The sequence below is a fragment of the Gambusia affinis genome, linkage group LG02 (assembly GCF_019740435.1).
Source record: "Gambusia affinis linkage group LG02, SWU_Gaff_1.0, whole genome shotgun sequence".
NCBI classification, from domain to species: Eukaryota; Metazoa; Chordata; class Actinopteri; order Cyprinodontiformes; family Poeciliidae; genus Gambusia; species Gambusia affinis.
This window is the reverse complement of record NC_057869.1, coordinates 6,546,126-6,569,925: the sequence shown is the minus strand read 5'-3', so window position 1 is coordinate 6,569,925 and position 23,800 is coordinate 6,546,126. Positions and strand designations below refer to the sequence as shown.

General features: G+C 37.7%; 1 protein-coding gene across 1 annotated transcript in view; it reads right to left on the bottom strand.

Annotated features, from left to right (window-relative positions):
* Positions 1 to 23,800, bottom strand: part of hcn4 (hyperpolarization activated cyclic nucleotide-gated potassium channel 4) — a 71,446-nt gene that overhangs the window by 15,783 nt on the left and 31,863 nt on the right. Inside the window, exons 3-6 of the mRNA XM_044096591.1 lie at positions 22,282 to 22,443; positions 19,524 to 19,742; positions 7,491 to 7,637; positions 6,645 to 6,885 (exon numbers count right to left, since the gene is read on the bottom strand). Of these exons, the coding sequence (XP_043952526.1) occupies positions 6,645 to 6,885; positions 7,491 to 7,637; positions 19,524 to 19,742; positions 22,282 to 22,443 (769 nt within the window). The remainder of the gene's footprint in view (positions 1 to 6,644; positions 6,886 to 7,490; positions 7,638 to 19,523; positions 19,743 to 22,281; positions 22,444 to 23,800) is intronic.

The window sequence follows — 23,800 nt, the reverse complement described above, 5'->3', positions numbered from 1 at the left end:
ATAATGGACATATAATTGGGCATGTGATCTTTTCACTGACTAAAAGCGACATTTTGAAAAATAAAGACTAAGCAGTTACATTTGTTTCTGAAGCTGAATTTAAACAGGGCAATCTTGTAGACAAAATGTTTTTACCCTGGATCATAATGTGTTTCCCCTTCACACTTGGGGCATAATCCATTCATTAAATTTGAATGACACCAATTAAATTTAGATATTGCTCTGGAAAAGGAGGGCTGAGACATCAGACACTGTGACCTTGGTAAGAACACACATGACTGGTTCGCTGCATGATGGTGCAGCTGACGTGTCCTGAGCTTTTACTGGAAAGATGCTTCCCTTGAGTCGCTGCACCAGCTCTTAAAAAGGAGAATGGATTGCAAGTCCGTGTGCGTGTGAGAAAGAGAGGGGGGTAGAAAGAGGTGAAAGAAAATAGAACATTTTCAGTTGAAGCTATATCTTTGCATTTCAAATCAGTACTGAGAACACACTTTTGTATTTTATGTAAATTTTATTCGCAGGTTTTTGAAATAAATAACAATGTTAGCTGAAGAGTTCATCCAAAAGTAGAGCTCCTCAAAAGTACACGATATAAAGTGTAGTGTTCCATGCGAGTTTCCTTTCACTGTTTTGTAGGAGTACTTGAATCTCTTGATCTCCAGAGGTCACAGCTGTTATCCCAGCAGTTTGATTTTGTTTTGAAGACCTTAGTATGTTATAAAGAGTATTTGGCTTTTCCACATTTAAAGTGCTCTTAAGTGTGCACTGTGATTGAGGTCAGTGATTCTGAAGTACAGTTTATTATAACACCATCACTTTCTATGCTTTTTAAGTTCAGAACTATGCTTGTTCTTTGTATTGTACAGTGACACTGTAAGTATTTGTGAATAAAGATAAACCCTGGAGAGCGTTGCGAGTCTCAGAGGAATAAAGATAGAGACAGAGGAGCTGAAAATGAAATTTTGTTTGATCTCCTAAAATTCAACTGAGTCAAACTGTATTGATATTCAAACTAAAACCTAGCTTGGAGCAGTGTGCATGTTTAGTGAGTATAATATTACAATTTGTTAGACATTGTTTAGCTCAGGAAGCCCATGCATTACACTAAGTCTTCACTACAGTTTTGTGTAATCTCACAGGGCCACAGGTGCCAGTTGAGAGGAGAAATTTACTTTAACAAGAGCCCTCTGGGAGAAGAAGATTCAAGAAGGCTGGTAATTTAACCAGTAGAACAAATTAAAAGGAAAATCATAGAGATTTTGTCACAGCTTTCATGGACTGTTTCAAATTTTTAAATACTAAGAAAAGGGGCTATCCAGTAAAGTGTCCCGTAATTATCTTTTTCTGTTAAAAAGTCTAATATAACAAAAGATATTAATGTCTTGAAACTATCAGTAGTCAGCCAGTTCTTTCTTTTTCAAAGGTAAAACATGAAATTACAATAGAAACTCTTGAGCTAAAGGGAACCCTTTTGCCACAAAATTATAAAACTACAGTTTATATCGCAGTTACCAGCTCCACCAGTGAATCATCAGCAAAACCATCAATGTTATCATGGGTGTTGTTTGTGAGCATAAAGTTTAATTACTGAAGAAAAATATCAGGTTAGTTTACTGAAGTTTTTTTGTTTTATGCATAAACATCTGCTGATGTTTGTAGATCATAACAAATTTTAAAGAATCCTTTCTTCTCTTTTCTTAAACTGATTAGTAGCAGGAGTTTAAACCAAAGCAACTAGAGAGTGTTTAAACTCATCTGACATCTTATTGTACAGATAGTAAATTATTTCTTTTAAAGCCACTGCATGAGCATCATGAGGTTGAAGTGATTTTATAGGGTCAAACAGTGCTCCTGGAATAATGTTTTGTCAGCTATTGCTGTGGTGCACTTCAGACTTTTAGGTTTTTCCATTCACTGCTGCTATGTTTTATGCAATCACTTCAAGGTTCACTGTCATAATATTCTGGTGACACAGCTGTTGGAAGAAACACGCAGAGCAGAGTAACAATGGCCAGCAGGACCAAGCAGAAATTGAAAAGTCTTTCTACCTGAATGCTGCCAGAATTTGAGTTTTTTGAGTTTTAATGTTAGTAGGCAGCGATGAATCCGTAGGGTAGTGAATTCCAGGCTGCCTGGGCTTGCTAAAAGGTGCTTTTGGTCCCTGGGTGGTGGGTGTTTAGTTAGGGCCAACAGCTGCTCTTTTTCATACATTTTTACTGACTTTCTCCTGCTCACTGGACTAATGACTAAAGTCTCTGCCCTTTTGAACATAAGTTTGTGCTCAGTAATGATTCCTAACTTTGATGTTCTACAGGTGAATTCATAGTTCTTTAACAACTTTAATTTGTTTTCTCATCTGGCTTGTGCTTGTCTTTTTTTTTCTTTTATACATTTTTTCATTAAGTATATTTCTTTTCAGCCTAAAGTCCAAGCACAATTAAAAATATGATAATAACATGGCTTATATGAATAATTTATGTCTTTTATTGTTCCAAAGAGTTATACAGACAGGAGAGTACAAAATAATTCATACCATCTTGTTGTACTGACTCCGCTTTAGGAATTTTACATAATGGGATAAAGCTGAGAAAAGTATAATTTAAGCAAACCTTCCAGGCAAAACCAATGCAAGGAAGATGTATGATGACATTAATAAAACCTTGCACTTCCTCATTATTCATACCAGCTGAGGAGTGGACTAATCTCAATGAGAGGAGAGAGGAGAAAGACAGGTGATTTTGTTCTGTAAGTATGGGAAAAAAACAACTATCAAATTAACAATCGCTCATGTATCAGCAGTTTATGCACTGAAAAGTACATTTTCCAACACTTCACAAAAAGTTTAGATCTCACCTTACTACACATTGTGTATCAGAAAATGATAGACCTTCATAACAGTTTTCAGAAAATGCCTATTGCAATCATGTGGCACCCGGAAAGAGCTGTGTTTGAGTCCGACAGAATGCAAATGCCAAAATTTGAATTTGCTCTCTAGCTGGATGTGGTTTTATGCGTAGAATGTTATACATGTCTTCTTCCATGCTCGAAAGTGTGCGTGAAGGTGAATTAATGAATATGTGCAAAGCTGCTTTGACTGTGATGAAGCATTTGTGTCCTGCAGCCTGCTTTGGCTAAGCTCACCTGGACTCTGAGTCCTGCTGTCAGCTCCCATCTCCCTCCCTGTCGGTGCCCCCAGCCCCACTGCGCGGACACTCTCTAACCTTTGAAACATCCACAGCGGGCTGCCTGATTCCCTATGACATGTCATGTTCGCTTCCTCGCAGCATTAGCATAGCTGCACAAACACCTTCCATTTGGCTGGCATGCGCAAACAGAGGGGAGGTTTTCTGAAGTACTCTGAAATTACGGCCGATGCTAATCTTTTTTTTTTTCTCCACAACAATTCCAGACAGCAGAAGATGTTCATATGTTTTTTCTATACAATTAAATTCTGAAGAGTTTAAATTGTGTCTCTAAAGAACTCTAACTATGTCTGTTTAATGAAGGCCAAGTAAAACAAAAGGTGGAATTGGAGGAAAAATTGGCTAATATAAAGGCTTGATAGAGGATGTTCTAAATCAGCTGATTGGACAGGAGTACAGGATTGTCTCACAGCACACTGTCTTGTTAATAAACATTCTTTTATCAAAACATAGGATTTGGGGCAGCAAGTGGCTTTGCAGTAGAGAGGACTGATTTCCCAGTGAGTACCGGGCATTAATACATTGACATATTGCATGAACTCCCTTGGAACTAAAGTAAAACATCATAGAGGTTTAAATAACATTTTACAAATATCTCTTACTGGCATGCAGGACAGTTCAGTGTTACTTCAACCAAGAGAGAGTCAAGGTGCGTACCAGCTGGACATCAATTACCGCATGCAACAAAGGATGAACTTTGACAATAACATCCCCCATCTTGGCACAGAGAGAGTTGAAGAGATGCTGTTCTGATAAGTGTTTCAATACAGAACCACGAGGAGATAAAGAGGCAAGTGGAGAGAGCGGGGGTGGAGGGCGCATGTTTTCTTTCACAGCCCAGAGCAGCATCCAGAGAGCAGCCTTGGCAGCAATCCATGTGTCCCTTGGCGTGAGCACTGCAGTCACATTACATTTCCCCCTCTCCACTGGATTGCCGTGTGCCCAGCCGACGCTCCCATCCAGGACATGTCGAGTTCACTTTAGACATTAGGCTCGCTGGCTCAAGCTAATCCAACAGCTAACAAAGTGTAACAGACTGCGGAGTCCATAATTGTGTAAATAATTCAGGTTGCCTTTGAATGAATGAACTGAATGGTGCGTGAGTATGTCAAGATGCTGCTGAGAAGATGTACATGCATATTTGCTGTACTATAAACTAGGGTTGACAAAAGACAAAAGAAAAACCTCTGAGAAGACTGGAGGGCTTTCTGTTTCACATCCAAATGCTCACACAATTACAAAGCGGTGCAATCAATGCAAAGCAGAGCCTCATATCTGTGTCAAGAAAATATGTTGAAGTTAAAAAATGAGGAAATGTTTTTACTTCCTGCTTGCTAACACTGGGAGTCACAGTGAGAGCAACATGAGCCTCACACACTGTGTTTATCCTGCACCAATTAATTTCATGAATGACTAACTTGTGTTTGGTAACACACTCCCAGTGGCGCCAGGCTTCCCTCGCTACCCCCCCACCGTTACACCCCCAGAGAAATGCCACTGCAAGGGAAGAAAAGCACAGGATCACAATTCAAGTGTTGTGTTTGCATTGCAAAACTGTGTAATGATTGAAGTGAGTGAGTGCATTTTTTCCCTGTGGTGGGTAGCAAACTGTCATTTTTACATGAAAACTAAAATTGTAGCTGCAGATACATTTGATGTTAGAATGCATTGTGCTGTGTGTACTGTACTTTGGAATATTATTTATATCCCTTGAACCTTTTCATATTTCCTCATATAAGGTGTTCTGGCCAGAGATGATGGGGGAATGGATCAAGTACAATTCAGGACAATCCAATCAGAAAAACTGTAAGAAGCCGCAAACACTTCAGACTTGACCTTAGGTTCATCTCAGGCAGGATGACAGAAAGGAGAGTTGCAGTGGCCTAGTCAATGTTCAGACCTAAATTCAATTCTAAATTTGTATGAAGACTTGAAAAACCAATAAATCTGACTGAAACTGAGTTATTCAGTAAGGAAAAATGGTGGAAATTTTTCATATACAAGGTTGTGGCATGTACATGCAAAAATGCATAGATATTTATTTTTTTTAAATAAATAAATGAATGCCATGTATTATTCTCCTTCCAATTCATATATATGTCCCAAAAACATACAAGGCCAGAGATTGTGTTGGCCTTATATGTTTTTGCTTGTCAAGTGACAGAATGTGCAAAGGTTTAATCGATATGAATATTTTTTGCAAGGCCCTGCATCATATTAATGGTGTCACACACATTGTACAAAGAGACAAGCCTGTAAAATGGATTATATGTTCTCTCAATGCAGAGATTTTGTCTCTCACAAGGCATTTCTTTTTAAAACGACAGTTTTGGGCATCAGATAAAATGTCCCTTCAGAAAGAGAGCGCTGTCACCACGCTGTCTTAAGCATTGATTGGTTTTGGCATATGCAGAGAAAGATTGCCTGCCATCTTTTCATTATTTCTGTGGAACCCCTGCGGAGAGAGGGCATGGAGATGGACTCAAGCACGCAGAGCGTAATTAAACTTCCACTGCCGGGTCATGTGCTATTAAATGCTTTTGCCACAACTTCTAATTACTTAACAGGGTGGTCTAAATGATGTGCTGTTACTGGGCAATTAATCGGCATTTGGTAAGGGCAGTATGGCCGCACTGTCTCCTACATGTGTCTCCATCTCAATGGGACTATGAGAGGGCTTTGCATTATTTGACCCTGATTAAGAACATATAGCAAATTAAGTGCATAACAACTCTGGGTTTTTTCACTCGCATTGAGTATTTATAAGTGTATCATTTCACAGCTTCCTGAGCTTCTTGACATTTGGATGCATATGTCAGCCTACAGCATAGCAGGAACAGTTTGGGGTAATTTAAATGTGTCCAATATTTATGAGATAAGTATTAAGGGAAGACTCCTACATAAACCATGAAACTGAACTTTCAGTGAGTTGCCCAGCAGCACACAACACCATTCCATCTAAGATAGACCTTTTTACAAAAGCACCTGCATCATAAATTTCAATTCAGATTCAGGCAAACTACCGGTACTTAATGTGTCACAGGACAGTTCTAAATAATAAAATGTTACATATTTAAAAAAGAACTAAGAAAAATATATTTTGAAGCAAATGTAATCTATGGCAATCATTTATTCTGTCTGATTAAAATGATGTAGCAATGCATTTCTTTGCAGCATGCAGGTTTCAGAAAAAATTGAGCCAGCATCCATGTGTATGTGGATGTAGCAACAATGCTCTTCTCTGGTGTACAACTGAAAATAAACCTCTATTTCCTTTCTTTTTTCAGACTAGCTGAGACTTGTTGGAGAGAGTCAAGTGTGAATGTTAGCTGTGTAATTTAAAAAAGGCTCCTTAGGATGCCCTAAAGCTTCAAACAAAGAAAGAGCGTGGCTGGAAGTGACCTTTGTGTTTGGATGCAGGGAGAAAGAACCTCAGCTTACCCCCGAAGTAGGAGCCGTCTGAAAGCTTGGTCTCTTTGTTGCCTTTGGTGAGGACGCTCACCACCCCGTGTTGAATGAAGTACATTTTCTTCCCAATAGTTCCCTCTCTGATGATGTAATCTCCAGGCTGGAATACCTCAAACCTCAACTTGGTGAGCATGGACGTGACAAAGTTGGGGTCGGCGTTAGCAAACAGAGGCATCGAAGCTACCAGCTTTCGACAGTTGAAGTTGATGATTTCCTATTGGGAGTGATAGAGGTAAATTGAAAGCAAATGCAAAAACAGTAGAATAGTGAAGATGTTTAAAAATTGCTCTGTCACGGCGAGAACTTCTGGCAGGATGAAAATTCAAGCACATTAAATGACAGCTGTGTGTATGCTGTGCCTTTTATGCCCCTTTTAAATTTTCCCCATTGTCTGATGTAACAACCTCGGTCTTCAGTGTATGGGGATTTCACAAGACTAACACAATGTAATTGTGAAGTGAAAAATGATACCTGTTTCCAAACTGGAAATGGAAATTAAAAATGTCTTTGAACAATGTTCAATCATTGCCAAAGATTCTCAGTTGGGTTTAGTTTTGTACTTTGACCTTGTTATTCTCATTGCTATCAGTTCATCTGTTTATGATTGCTGTGGTAATGTTTGGGATAGAGTTCAGTCTTAAATCTTGCAGCCTCAGATATTGTGTATTCAGCTTTAAAAAATTGTTTATATTCTGCTTATGGAAGAAGTAAATGCTAAAACATCTGAGCTTAGTGGTGAGGACTGTCAAACTTGAGATGAGTTTTTGACTGTACCAAAGTTCCACATGCAATAAACCAAAACAGAAACATCCGCCTCACCTCTCGGAGTGGCTCGTTGAGCTCCCCCAGGATGCTCTCTTCGTCAAACATCTTGCCCTGGTAGCGATGCTCATAGTAGTCATGGATTCTCTGCCTCATATCTGCAGGAAGCTTGTGGAAAGACATGTACTGCTCGACCTGTTTGTACTGCAGGGACACAGAGAGACACACGGCAACAAGATGACCCAAGCAGGCAAATGTACCCTCACAAAGTTCATCGCAAAGTTTTCCCTGAGGTTAGAAAATTCATGAAGAGTACATGAGCGCTTCTCGAGAATGTGATGAGGTCTCTTAGAGCTTTTTTTTCTGAAGAGGCCAACTCTGATTCTTTAAAGAAAAAGATCAACTGAGAAGCATGAAAGAGGCTTATAATGTGCAATGACGTCAAAGCTACTTCAAAACACGAACAAGCACCATCTATAAATGTGCCCTGATTCTTATCAAGGATTTTTCTCTTAGCGAAGACTATGTTTTCTAGTTCCTGTGTTGTAAAATGAAAACAACAAAGTGAAATGTGTCAGTTTTTTCATTATTATTATTGACTTTTAAGCATTTAAAGCTGTGATACAGATCAAAGCAAACAGACTATCTAGGGAATAATAAGAGGTAAAGTTCTTGACCCACAGAGAAAGAAAACAAGGGTAGAAAAAAGACATTAACCATTCATGGTGTCATGTTGAAGGTGTTCTTTGATCATTTACAAATCTTAACACTGACTGCTCCATTTGACCTCAGAAGTCTACTTCTGTGTTGTCTGACACTGTTTTCCCAGTCACCACTGATGTTGGAAGAAATCATCAAAAGGACAGGCTTGTGCAGATATAGCACAGAAAAATAGGACATCTGCCTCATGCAAGTCAGCTTGTTTTTTGAAAACAGGAATATTTTCTCTCTGGAAACCATTAGAAATACAAGATCGTATCAAGAATATAGGAAGTCTAAGGGCCAACATAGGTAATGTCTTCTACCTTTACACTGACCTTCTGACAAACGGATGGTTTTGGCAGGGATTTTTTTTTTTCTATAGGAGCCTTTTTCCCATTGTGCAACACTTACATTCCCTTTGTCTCCCTCTCTGCCAAATTTAGATGGGATTTAATGAGTCTGTGTTTAACCAGAGCCTTTGAGTCCCTGACAGACAGAGAAAACAATCTGGAGTCACTCTGTGCATACTGATGATACAGCTCCATATACTGCCATCACTCAAACTGCTACAAGCCCCCAAATGTACTGATGGAGCAAGAAATATAGCAGATGAGGCAGAATGATTACAGCCTTTATCTAACAATGACAAATACTACAAGTTACATTTCTAAAAGAAGCCAATCGATAATTTTTATGATGACCTTGGGGGCAAGAAAAAGACACAGTGTCCCAAGTCTGTATTTTTAGTACAAGTTGATTTAGTTCTGTCATGTGCTGTCAGTTCAGGACTTTTCATTTCTGTCCCTTCAGCGACAACAATTTATCATTTACTCACTGGATGATTAAATGCAGTTCTTCCAAAGAAATTATATTTTCCTTTTCTTCTTCCTGACATTGCTAACTCTAGAAAACAAATAGAGACATGACTCAGTGCAATCCCTCTCTGGCTGATCAGTGTGGAGAACAGAGCTTCTCTGCATGTGATCTTAGCAGTCAGATGCACTAAGCTTGTGCACACACGTCTTTTCCTTAACATAAACGAGTATTTATGAAGGATGAATGTGCAATGAGAACGTGCATAGCTCATGCATCCTTTAGATGATGGAACAAGTTGAAGGGGAATTGGTGCATAAATCTACAAAAACAGAATGCTTGCACACTTTAGTACATTCTTAAGGTATTTTAGTCAAGAAACCTACACATATGCATTTTGACACCAAGGCCATGATAACAGGTGTAATCCACTATTTGTAAATTGTCAGTCCCAATTTAACTTGCATTCATCATTGCATAATGCCATGAAGAATGCAGTCTGGATTATCTATTCATTCATAGTTTCTTCCTCTCCTTCATATTTACAAATGCATCAATTTATCCTGAGTTCTGGAGCAAAGTTTCTCTTGATTCTCCTAACAAGAAAGGATGATAGTCAAGTTAAAAAGAATTTAAATCATTGCCACATTATTGTTATTAATAGTTACTTGTTATTAATTAGTAATAATTATTGCAATTTTGATTGCTGTACTATATTCTATATTCTATATATTCTATATTCTTATACAGCTAAGCTTCTCCAAATCATTTCAAATATACTTATAACGTTTGAGCCACAGAGTAAATCTGACAGTGATTCAAAGAGACTGACCAGATGGGGGTAGCACTGTGATGGGCTGATAAAAGCCCCCTTGACAGGAAATTATCTTATTTCTATGAAGTCAGCATCATGCTTCTACCATGAAGAACACCTGCTGAAATATTTCACCCTTTTAAGATCTGCTTATGATAAATGTTTTGTGTGTACTTTAAAAACAGTAGTCAGCAGAGCTGCCTTGCAGCAAGAAGAGTTCAAGTTCAAATCCTAAGATCTTTGTTCTTTCAGTTTTCATGTTCTCAGGATTCATGGCAATAAAACAAAATGCTTGTATTTCCTCCCTTTGCAGGAATTGTCAACCCACATATGTTGCAGATTACATTTTTCTTCTTCCTCTATAAATGACTGACTATTTAAACCTCCTGCGATCTTAAGAGATGGGGGTCATTAAGACCCCATGAGATTTTTTGTTCTGTGTGCATCTAGGCGGGATCACAGTGACCCTGCTTGCACTTTTACCCATCGTTTCCCAACTGTCTGACCGTGACATCTGCTGCACTCCTCTTGAGTGTTGCAGTAAGACCACAGGAGATTAGAACCGAGCCAGGTCCAGATTATTTATGTTTTTGCATCTGCCTTACAAAATTTTCCCTTGCTTTCTCTGCCATGCTGCTTCCTGCTTGCTCTGTTTTGATGCCAGCTGATTACCTCATCAACAAGCATTACCGCGGTTAGCCAGCAGACTACAAATCTCTATTGTAGGCAAAATTTCTATCCTTTCTACCATGTATATCACGCATTCCTTTGGCATACGATGTTTTATTATTTTGTGCACAAAATAATATACAAAATAATTGTGCAAATTCTTGCATTTCTACAGGCACCAAAGAACTGTGTTCAGTGTCACTTAGTAACTTCCTTTAAAAGCATTTCTTCAAAGTGAGATACCAAAAAGATATCCAAAGACCTAGGCCAGAACCAACAGCTTGCCAGTATGAGAGATCTATTGGCCAAAACAAAAAATCTCTGTGCAGAAGTTTGAACTTGGTGAAGGCCAGAGCACAGATGTTTTTTGTCTATGACTGAAACAACAATCCAATATCAGATGACAGTAAGGATTTAATTTCTTCCTTAATTGGCTTCTCTTGTGCTAGATGTTGACCAGCTGTTTACTTTCATCCTTATTTCCCCCTTTCTTTTTTCAAAATTAGGAACCAAAAACCTTCTCCTTCATGCTCTTGGTAGGTATATCTCTAATCAAGATTAGAAAAAAAAAACAGTTTCTTATAAACCAATTCATTGTGAGGCTGATCAGTTGGTTTGTAACCTTAAAATAATTTAACATAGCTTTATAACACTATGATATGTTTTTTTTTTTTTTAAATTGCCGCTGGCATACTTAATGATTGTATCTGTTTCATTGCAAAAGACAATGGTTTGGACTTTGGATAGCTTGCATCCAGTATTTCAAACGGTTAAGTAATTTATAATACCAAGCATCTCAATATTATTTGCAGTCAATCTATGCATAAATTTAAACCTTAACTATGCATAATATACTGTAAATAGTGTCTTCAACATTAAGTATGTTACTGTAGGAAAGTTAAACTGTTTAGACTATTGACTTTTGGTAATAAACAAATTGTGATGGTAGCATCTTTTGCCCAGAGCTCAAGAGAACTGTTACTCCATTTTCAACCATATCATAAAGCTCTTTATTTCCTTTGTATGATGTTTCTCCAAATGGCTGGTCTTAAGTCAGTTAGCCATTCATACAGTTTTCTCTGCAACCCCAGCTCTTTTATTTTCCTTTCCCAATTCGCTCCCCTCTGAAGTAAATTTCCAAGCAGATGCAAATTCTTACCAAGCAAAATATGAATAATTCATTTCCCCAAAGACATGTCAGCCATTTAATTAGACTTTCTAAACATTTTTTTTTTCTCCGTCTTCTTTTTCATCCATCTGAACTTTGAATCCCTGGACAAAGGATCTAGGTCCAACAAAACCCTCCTTAAGTCTCATCATAATCATCACTCAATCTGATGAGGATTATCATAAGACCTTTGAATTCTCATAAGATAATTCAAAAGGAGACAACAACAATAAAATGTGTGACTGAGAAGAAAAAGACTGCAAACTGACTTGGCCTTGTAGTTAATGAATTGGTGAGTAATAACTCCTAGCTTTGCTTTGCCAGTGTTGTTGTATTTGCAGGAAGCTAAGAATAACAAATAGGTGATGGATTGTTTCAGAAAATCCATGGAAATAAACAGTCAACTTGTGATGTGCAAATGTTCATTCATCACAGTATTAATTCTCAAATGCAGAGTTGCAACATGTCAACTTCAGCACACTGTGTCTGTCTAGTACATAAGACTTCATAGGTTTACAACATTTCAACAAGTTATTTTGTTGCAAATGATAAAGCCACTAAATGCTTTCATGTGTTCAGTAAATACAGTCCACCAGTTTGTGATTTAATTTTATTAAGCAAGTCAGAATTTTGATTGGACCACCATATTTATGCACATTTGTAACTCTTATGTGCATAAAATTTAATGCTAATTAGATATAAATGTGTCACATTTGTGTAATGAGAGAGAATATGGATTAAAAAGATTAACATTCATATGTCAGAGTGTGTATAATTACTAGGTCGCTTCTATCAGTCAGGCAAAATTGGGCAAAAATAGAAACTTATCTGACTTTGACAAGTCAAAAATTCAAAAAAAAAAAAAAAAAAGTATTTTACTGGCAATAGCACTCTAGCAGACATATTCCAGAGCTGCAATTGCATGAAGTATCCAGAAGTACAATGCACACCAGTGCTCACAAAGTAAGAAAGGCTGGAACTCGTTCAACCACTGAAAAGGAGAGATAAGATCAAATGTCAATACAGGGCCAATAAACATCTAAAGACAGATTATTTGAAGGGTTTTTATAGACTGATTTGTGAAGGACTATATAGATGAGGTTGTGGCAGGATTAGTAATGAGTGCAGTAGTGGTCCACTGACTCGGACTCTAGCAGGGAGCAACTGGGTTACTAGGATGGGCTAAAAAGTATTAATAATGATTCAGTTGGAATAATACACCAGTTTCTGGTTTAAGTTGGACTTAATGTCAACTGTCTGCTTTTAGAAGACATTTGCTTTAAAAAGTTCTGTAAGAAAAGGAAAGAATCTTTCACAAAGATAAAAATTTTTTATGCCTTATAATGTTTGTTTTATGTATCAGAGTACGACACTGGCTAGCCAGTAAAGGTCTTGCATACAAAAGAATGACATGATCATTTTCCTCATTTGATCTAAACCATATAAAAATTTTTTGACTTTCCCTAAAGAGGAGACTTATATTGAAAGGAAACAATCCATGTCTCTGAACAGGGTCTGGGAATCTGCTGTGGTTCTGATGCCAAAAGTTGATCGTTAACAGATCAGGAAACAGACAGACTCCATGAACAAAATGCCTATTCAATCATTTAATGCTCACCATCCAAACAAGGAAAAAATATGCCACAACTGGAAACCTACCAAGACTTGGTCATCCACCTATCCTGGCAGGCCGGGTAAGAAGAGTATTTTTCAGAGAAGCAACAAGGAGGCCCATATTAACTCAAAAAAGCTGCAGAGATCTCTAGCCCAAATAAGAAATTCTCTATCAATGGACTGGACCAATCTGAGTTGTAAGTAATCTTTACATCTTACTGTACATAAAAAGGTAATCTAATGGAAGGTGGTTTGGTCAGATGAGGCTAAATAAAAAACACTAAATTGTGCTTCATTCCCATAATTAAACATTAATAAGCCACCATCATACAATGACAAAGCTTTTTTTAAGCAGTGATAGTTAAGGTTGTGACAGTTAATAAAAAGATAAAAGCAACAAAAAACAGTTTTACAAATTACTGACTCAGAGGAGTTGAGTAAGTTTACAGAGCATTTTTCAATTTCATTTGTATGTTTCTTCTACTTCACAAGGATGAATGACTGTGTTTCACAATTTCAAATTTAATAAAGTTAGTGATTGTAAAAGGACAGAAGATGAGCATCTTCTGACTTTAGTTTGAAGATGTTCCTAGAATGGCAACCTAGAAAACTTAACCTTATCTAGGTTGAGTTTTCTAACTCACCCTAGAAAAGTTTTAGCTCTTTATAAACATGACATTAAATTATCTTCCCATCAACAACTTCATTTCAGCACTCTTCTCTCAGGCAGGGGAACCATCCTTTATTCTGCAATAAAAGCTTGAAAACAATACTGCAGGAGGCTTCAGATTACTTCTATCAATTAGACCCTAAAGTATTGAAAAAGACACTTATTGTTAAGCTAAACCACAGCTCAGGTCATCAACAATATGCTTGCATTGACTATTTAGAGAAATCTTGACTTAACCTCTTCTGGGAACAGCCAAATCCCTTCTGATCATAAAACATGTGTCTTTCCAGTCTCAAACAGCCCCAAATCACTTTCTAGCACTAAAAGGAAGAGTTTAATTACTTTTGTAACTAGATTACATGTATTTCCTTTTGTCCAACCACTGAAAGAAGTGCTACCATAAAGTAAGAAAGAGTTTCATATTAAGAACTGTTTACTGCTTTCTCAGAGAGGCTTTACTGAGGGAATTGAATTAAGGGTATAAAAGATCCCTACGGCCTTTAAACCCCCAAATAATCCGCTTTGGGCTTCTTATTAACTTTCCCCCAAAGATTAATGTTTAATTACCAAGTGTTAATTAGAGATGTAGAGGGTGGGCTTGCAGCATCCCATTGCCATTTACTTTGAAAACCATTTGGGATTGGCTTGCCACAACATGCCATCTCCTGGGTATCCTTGATTTAATCACCAATTGCCTAAACCAAACATAACATCATTTACTTATATCCTGAGATGTCTTTACTGTACATGGCAACAAAGAACACAAGTCACTTATAACTCATCTCATCTACATCTCTATTTATGGTATTTATTACCACAGTGAGGAGTGTGAGAGAAAAATAAGCCATGTAGAATTAGAGAGCTAGAGAAGCAAGCGTACCCTTTGCTGTATATACAGTCACATGTGCAGCCATCTTGAGCTCACAATCTGGAGATATGTAATTTTCTTTGTGTGATAATGGTTCGCAACGAGCCTGAGACAAGAGGGAAGGATTCCTGGGTGAATTTACCAGATGCTTAACCAATTACAACTTAGATTGCTCTTATTGTCTGACGTAATACAATTGTTTAGAGTAAAATACTTGTATGAATACAACAAAGACACCATAATTTTACTTGTGAGGCATTCCAGTAATTTGAAGCTATTTTACTTTAGTACAAACCTTTTAAAATTCAGAGAAAAACAGGAACAATATCTTAGTTAGTTATATACATCAAAGAACAGCACCGAATGGAAATGGTTCCTCCATTGCCTGACATAGAAATCATCAAAAATGCTATATTCATAATCTGTTTATTGGATGTTTTTGATTGTGGGTCTAAGCACATAAATGTAATATTTCAGTGATAAGGTATATGTTAGCTACTGACTGTCAGCTCCTGGGTAGTTTTGAATATTTGGTTCTAGTTTTGTTGTTAGTCTGTGTTCCTTTATCTCTTTGATTAGATCAGCCTTGTTTCTATTTTATCTCAGTTCAATTATTTGTGACTCTACTTTATTATGTCTATTTCTTCACTGTGTCTAGTTATTTCTTGTTACCCTTAGTGTACTTGCCCTCACCCCCTGTGCCATGTTTTTCTCTCCCTCTCCTCACACCTGCCACCCATTAGCTAATCAGCCTAGGTCGTTTGTTCCAGTTTACTTAGTATTTAGGCAGGGGTCTCAAACTCCAGTCCTGAAGGACCGGTGTCCTACAGTTTTCAGATGTGCCACAGGTACAAAACACTGGAATAAAATGGTTTAATTACCTCCTCCTTGTGTAGATCAGTTCTCCAGAGCCTTACTAGTGACCCAATTATTCTATTCAGGTGTGTTGCAGCAGAGGCACATCTAAAAGTTGCAGGACAGTGGCCCTCGAGGACTGGAGTTTGAGACCCCTGATTCAGGGTAACTTCTCCTACTCACACTCTTTGCTGGTTCCTCCCTTCATTTTCCTCTGGATTCCTGTTTTTGTTTTGATCTGGCTCCCTATTTTCTTTCTTTTTGAGTTTTTTTCATGAAAACATTCTTTACCACAAACTGCCTCTGTTTCCCTGCAGGGGAAAATAGTGACTATTGTTCTTAAGTCACTATATGAGACATTTGACTGTATGCATGTTGTTATATTTTCCACTGAAATCCCAGTTGGGTCCAAGCTTTAACTTCCTGGTTGATGTAGCCATATTAATCCAATTAAACCTCTTGAGTTCAAAAGAAATAATAAAGAGAACCCTCTTATTATTCAGACATTTAGTAAGTAGAATAAAATGTATGTTCTTAAGTGACATCAAACAGAAAAAGTGTATAAAAACATCTGATATCAACTACATTTCTTAAGGTAACAAGTATAGTACATATATGCTAAACATAGTTATATATGCATTGTAGTTTTTCTTTTGGTTATGATTATTTTGGGGGATCTAGTTCTTTCTTGGTCATCACCCACTCAGTCTATTATACATTATCTGGCTTTGCAGCAGACAGAGAGACTGGCATCCCTACAGATTTCTTTGTTGACTTGAGACTTGATGGCTCCTGGGTTGTTCCTGAATATTTCAAGTAGTTCCTTTTTTACCTCTGGTGCCAGTTTGAGTAATATATTCAAAATTTATACCCAAATGGGAATTCCAACAGGAAAGTCATCCAAAACACACATCATAAGTGGCCTGGGAAGAAGAAAAATAGGAATGAAGCAGGCTTTTTCCAAGCCCTTACTTCAACTACTTTAAACAAATGTCTGTATGCTGAACCCTTTGTTTAAGATATATAAATACGGAAAAAAAATGATAAAAATAAAGTAAACTACAGTAATTACTGAAACAAGACAAAATATCTGTCACTGAAACAATTTGAAGATTTAACCAGCTGCAGCTCAATGTTTATATGCTTTTTATTCAGATACATTTCAGCACTAACTTAAATTGAGTTAAGATACACGTGTAAGAAACTGAGTTTCAAACACGAAGTAGATGCTTTATAACTCCTCTGCTGGAATAGTGACAGTATTATTTGTTTAGCTATTTGAAAATCAATTTATTAAAGTGATTTTTCTCCTCAGTGTCGGCCATAACTCATTTTCTTCCAGAAATTCGAGGTTTGGCTTTCTGCTTTGTTTAATAGATAACGTGTTGCCTCATCCAGAATAGTTCATTTGACTCTACTTGCCTGATGCTGAAAGCCTGAGACACTTATCACTCTGTGCTATATTTTAATAGAATTGTATTCACTTCGGCTCTGTAATGATAAGTATCCCTATCTTTGAGAGAGAGAAATTTTCCCCATCCTTTTCTTTCCACCATCTGTGCACTTGTGAGAATCCTTTACGGGGCTGATTTTCTTTGTAATCGTCCCTCACAGGGGTTTTATTGAAACCTTTCCCATCAAACTATAAAAGTAACCTGGATATCACCTCTGCATGCCAGCAGGACAGATGGTCTCTCATCTTGGCTGTATAGCCGTGAGAGCTTTGTGTGCTATTTTTTTACGCCTCATTTACAGCAGATGAATACACAACCCTTGTCACATAAAAGCCAGCAGGAAGCATTACAATTGGCAATGGTTTGCTTGGCTCATTAGTGATCCACTTTGATACCTCCTTGACTGGTTAAATTTTGATCTTTTTTACCTAGCACACCACTGATACAGTAGCACAAGTCTGTGTTATCCTCTGCTGGATTTTTTTTTTTTTTTTTTGGTGGGTTATGCTTCATCTTTGAGTTTACATATTACTGTTCTGCACCATACATGCACTTGATATTGCAATCTACTTTAAATGGAAAAGATGGAGAAGCAACAAGAAGGGCCTGCTGTCACACACAGCTGAAGGAAGGGCCACCAGAAAAGTATAAAAAAAGGTGAACATGGACAGTAAAATGCAGGAGATGGCAGTGTGGAGCTGAGTGTTTTAACATTGAGACTTGTAAAATTAATTCTGCAGAAATTATCTTTTTGCAGATATACACTGTGAAGAAGCATGGATGAGTTTTTTTTCAGCATGGGGGTTATCCTGGGAATGAAAACCACTGGGTTCAGCCGCATATACATAACTGGTGCTGAGATAGACAGCTGTTCAGTTAACATGGCACCAAGGCAACTCCAAGGAGACAAGCCAGCATTCATACTAGATTGGATTAGAATAATTGCTGATTTTGAACATCAAGGTTGTTATTTAATTTCATTTAAGGAGTTTTCATTTTTGTAGGTGTTGAGACAATAATAAATGCATGTCCTCATACTGTAATGAGTCTGGTGCACATTGTCTCTTTTTGAAGTTCCACCACCACACACTTGTTACATCATCTATTGTGATATCCAGCCTGCCTCTTTTTCCAGCCCTCCTTCACTCCCACTCTCCCTCTTTCATTTAGGTGAGATTTCTTGAGCCTCTGCCTTCATTCTCTAGAGGTCACTCTCTTGTCTGCGCCTCACCACAGACAGTGGGCATTGAGGGAGCGTATAGCTCAGCTCATTATCACCCATGCTGGGCCTACAGAGGGCATGTCACCATGGAACATGTTTGGGTCTTCACAGCCAGCCATCAGGACTTTCTTTTGTCTAGACAAAAACAGCCTCATACCAATGAAATGTTGGCCTTGACTTTTGCCCTCAGTTCTTCTTGTGTTTTGTGGGCTGTGTTCAGTGAAAATGTTTTTTGAGTTTGGTTACAAATAAAGCTACAAAACAGGTGAGAATATAACTTACAGTTTTATGGAAATCATGTTAAACTCCTTTGCACAGATCATATAGTGCTTTGCAAATTAATATATGTTGCTCCTCCACATTTTATCAGCTTAAGACCAAAATTAGCTTAAGCTAAAAAAGACCCCCCCCGCCCCCCAAAAAAGAAAAAAAAAAAAACAAGGACGCTCATGATTATTATTTTTTAAAAATGTTCTGCATAGAAAAACAATGGTGCGTATTCATATTCATCTGAATTTTCTCTGACATCCAGTTCAACTTGCGTTGAACCCAAAGTCATCTAATTAGTAAAAAAATGGTGACATCTGTCTCTCAGTATAAATACAGCAATTCCTTGAACTCCTCAGATGACTGTTAGTAAGGGTTAGTAAAACAGTTCAAAAATAGATTTGTGGATTAGTTTGAAGCAAAATTAAGTTATGGTATAATATTTCAAGCTTTGAAAATCTCGTGGAGCACTGTTCTATTTGTTGTCAGATAATATAAGAAGTACAACCCAATAGCAAGACAAAATAAGTTGGGTAACAAGAGTATTTGGAGCAATAGCAACTGAAGAGGTTTGCAGTCAGGAGGAAGAATCTGTCAATGAGGCAGTTATGAACTGTGCACAAATGCAGAGAAATCAAGAAACCCTTTTTGCCTCTCCTTAATTTCAAAATTATGCTCTGCTTTATGTTTATCTTTGGCTTAAATCCTTAATAAAAATTTTGAAAGGCTTAAGTCGTAACATCATGAAATGAAAACATTTGACGGGTTTGACCATTTTGCAATTATCTGCAAATATGTATTGTGTTGTAGTGACAGACTCAAAAAGGTAGAAAACATAAAATGGAGTGTTCTGGTGTTGATACAGAGTACTAAAGTAGACATCTGGAATACCAAATATGTAATAAGAATGCAAAAGGATGAGACAAACCTGTGATTACTAAAGTAAAAAAGCAAAATTTGTGATTTTGACTGACCTTTTCCTGGTATTGACGCCGAGATGAGTCCAGCGATTGGATGAGTGCAGTGGCATGCCCCACAAACATGGCGTAACAAGTAGCGCCTACAATCATACTAAGGATGGTCAGCCAGACGTCTGTCATGCCCACTGGGGGGTACATGCCATACCCAATGCATAACATGTGGCTCATAGCTTTGAAGAGTGCATAGGAATACTGCTGTCCCCATGTGTCATTCTAGATGGAACAAAACAGGACAGGTGAGTTAGGTTGAATACACTACAACACATCCTCGCTTAGCCCGTCTCAAATGATGTCAATGATTGCACATGAAAGGTCAGTTTTAACATTACAGCTATATGCCCACTTGGGACAGAGCTACTGGGGGCTGCAACTTTCAAGCATCTTAGTTCAGTGGGGAGCAGCTGGCAGAGTAATGCAGACTTAACAATATACAAACATTTGGAGCCAGCAGACGTTTGGGCAGAAGCCTATAACAGAGCCCTGAGAATGGGCACAAAGAGCGAGGAACATAGCAGTCTTGCATCAGAGAAAGTAGGTCAGCTATTTAGAAAAATGTGATTTCTCTGTGAATTTTCTCATTTGTAGATAAATTGCCCCTTTTCCCTTAGCATCCCAATGGTGGTTCATGGCAAATCAATATCAACTCTCTCCTGGGGGTGACATGTCCAAATTGCTTTCAAACTTATTTCCACTGAAGAAAAGCTGAGACAGAGAGCAATTTTAGTATTGCCTACCTAAAATACATAAGGGGCAGTGTCCATGCAATACAGTATCACAGTCACCTTTAATTCACCAAAACTGTGAATTAAAATTAAAAGAACTGAGTCTGAATCAGCATTCCAGAAGTTCAGGGAACCATATTCAGAAATTTTAGGGGAATAAATTGTGATTGTATCTCAAAATTATGTTATTACTGGTCTCTAATAGTTTAATAGACACAAATCCTTGTTTGTGCTTAAATCTGATTAGCACAATATGTACTGTTCGTGAATTTTGCATGCAACAGTCTGCATACAATACAGCAAATAGGTTCCTTAAATATTTTATTATTATTAGTTTTAGCTTACTGACAGGGCTCTCCCCTCTTGCAACAGTCATAGACAACATGCAAAATATATATAAAACAATCCAGACTTCTCAAAAAATTTAATGCAGTTGCATTTTACTCAAGCCGCAATATATAACTTTACTAAAAAAAAAAATGTTTTCTCCATATTTGTTAAAGCTGTCACCATGTTGTGACAGTTTAATATGAGACAGATAATCTGTGAAAAATATCTATCTCCTCCACCTCCTTCCTGAACTATTATTGCTAGCTAAAGTAATGCACCGTTCGGACCAAAAACAACCAATGAGAACCAGGAGGAGGGTCTTAGAGCATTGAACCGCATGAACGTAACATTTGCAATTTAGTTGTATGTTATTCCAATGAAATGTAATCAAAAAGATACAAAGTACTTTCTTCTCTGATGTAAAGTAATGACAGTGCCTGAACAGCAACTCTCACCTGAGTGCACATCTCTGCGCAAATGAATGGAAATACGGCTAAAATTAGATAAAGTCTGAAATATCTCAGGGGAAGAAGTTTGCAACTTGCATGTAATGTGCTATTTGAACATGAGCGAAGCAGACTCAGTGAAACAAGCGAGCCTGTCATGAAAGCAGTGAGGCATGGTGAATCAAGAATATCATACCTTGAGAGACGTAACTATCCATGTCACACCCGTTCTGGTACAGAGAGTTTAACTACAACAGCTTAAGAAGCATTGCTTTAAAGAGCTACTGCATCACTCTGCATGTAATGAATCTATCTAATCTAAATAGTATTACTTAAAAAAAAAAAAAAACTTTTCAGTGTTATTGTAATTCAGTGTCCTGCACCTGGATTAAACTGGGATTCTTATATGTTTTGATTCTGTCTGGTCCCACTCTAACACTTTCCCTGAGCTGACGTACATAAGCATGTTACTTTACCAACTGATTTGTTTAGATAGACAAGCTGTACAATTTTCCTTTTTGTGAAAAAGATACTTAAAACAGATATTGCTTTATGTGGACACTAGCGAATGGCAGAGCAAAAAGTTAATAGAGAGCACATGCTTTATCATATATTTACTGATGCAGTCTTTGATTCCATTACAAAGTCCTAAAGGTGGCCTGATAGCTCTTTTATTGACGTGCACTGATAAGCTATCAGTCAGGGAGCCATTTCCCCTGCTGTCTGACTTACAACAGGATATATGTTGATTTACAAGTACATTGAGGCCTCGTCATCTTTAATTCAAGAACCCGACAACTATTCAGAGTAACAGTCATTGCTTATGAGGTGAAAAAAATGAAATTGGTGAAAACTACTGAAAAAGAGCTCTATAGCAAGAAAAGTTTTTACAACAATCAGTTTCAAGGACATTTTATAGAAATAATAAAGTGTAGGGACAAGCACAGCTCTGCTAAATTATATTAATAAAAGCTGTCAATTTCTACGAATATGCATTCTAGAAACATCTTTTTTTCCAACAAAGTGGCCCCGAGCCCCTGAAAATATACTCATCAGCAAATTCAATAAATGTCTACCAATGTAGCCGATAAACCTATTTAATTTGGATTTAACATGACAGATATGCATTGCGGTCTTTCCCAGGAAGCTAAAGGGGTTTTAGCACAGTAATTACTGAAGGTGATGAATAAGATAAGACAGAAGTGTAATCTGATTTGAACAGGCCATACAAGTCTGTGCAGAAAAAGCACTTACCACCATCTTATTTTTGGAAACCCAACAGTCAGCTGGGAAGTCCTGCAGCATGGGCACCAGGAACTGCAGGCAGCCATCCCAGTGACACAGCAGCAGCATCATACCGATGAGGTTGACTATCCGCACCATGGCGCTGGCCAGGTCATAGGTCATGTGGAAGATCTAAAAGAGAATAGAAAAGCAGGGCATGAAGTGACCGTCAATACTTTTTCCCACAGTATAAATAAAATCTCTTGCACAAGTATTCATATGCCTGGAACCTTTCCACATTTTGTCATATTACAACAGCAAACTTCAATGTATTTCAGTGGGATTTTGAGTGAGAGACAAAGCAGTGCATATTTGTGAAATTAATTGAAGATGATTTTTGCAAAAAAGATTTTAAAAATATTGTATGTGTTGTTTCTCTGCTCCCCAGGACGAATACTTTGTAAATGCAGTTACAGCTTTTTGGGGTATGTCTGTAACGCCTTTGTACATCTCGAGATGGAAATGTTTGCCCATAATTCTTTGTCAAATAAATGAAACTCAGACAGACTGAGTGAAGAGAATGTATAATTTTCAATTGGATTTGGGTCTATAGTTTGACATGGCTTAGAACAAACTGCATAGACACAACAACAGCATAAATGCATAGCTGCAAAGAATGCATAGCTTTCTTTCATTGTTTTGTTACCATTCTTCCATTCAGGCCAGGTTTGTGGAATGTATCACTACAATATCACCAAAATGTCCTGTCACTAATTTCTCTCACCAGAGCTATTCTTTTCTCCAGGCTGCTCTCGAGTTAAATGTCAAAACTTAGTCACCCAAGGGTTTTAATATCTTCGTTTTCATCTAATCTGTAAAATGCTTCATGTCAATGTACCTCTTAAATCCTCCAAAGTTACCATGGTCACTTGCAATTGTGCCATACTGTTTTCTGTTTTCGAAGAACGAGTGAGGCAGCAGAAGGAGGGTGAGAAGTGGCTGCCCATCACTGATGACCCACCAACAGGAGAGTGCTGTGGGTTAAGGTCGAAACACTGATCCGATAACACAACCTTCTGGCTAAAGGCGGCAGCCACTGTTAAACAATGATGAAAAGGGGAGAATCCCAGAATGTATTCAATCACTATGATTGTCTTTTAATAAAATAATTATACTCTACTTTGTGTTGGTCTATTAAATAAAATCCAAATAAAATTTTGTTTGTGGCTGAAACATATCAAAATGGAGGAAAAAACAGGGTATGCATACTTTTGAAAAGCATCACCCATCATTAAGCAAGATTTTGTTTTCTTTCCATCTCAACGCGCAACATAAAATCCCATAGGTCTGTTTTTGCAGATGGATGCTGACGTTTGAATTAACCAGCGGGTAAGTAAACCTGCAGAAAAAAAATAGCTGTTTAACAAGAAATGAGCTAGTGAAAGCAGATGTTGCAGGTGTGGAGAGTACAGTTGGGACCAGAGCTTTACCTTCCAGGGCTGCTGAATCACTCTTATCATCAGCTGCTCAGCAAAGCCAGATAATAGTA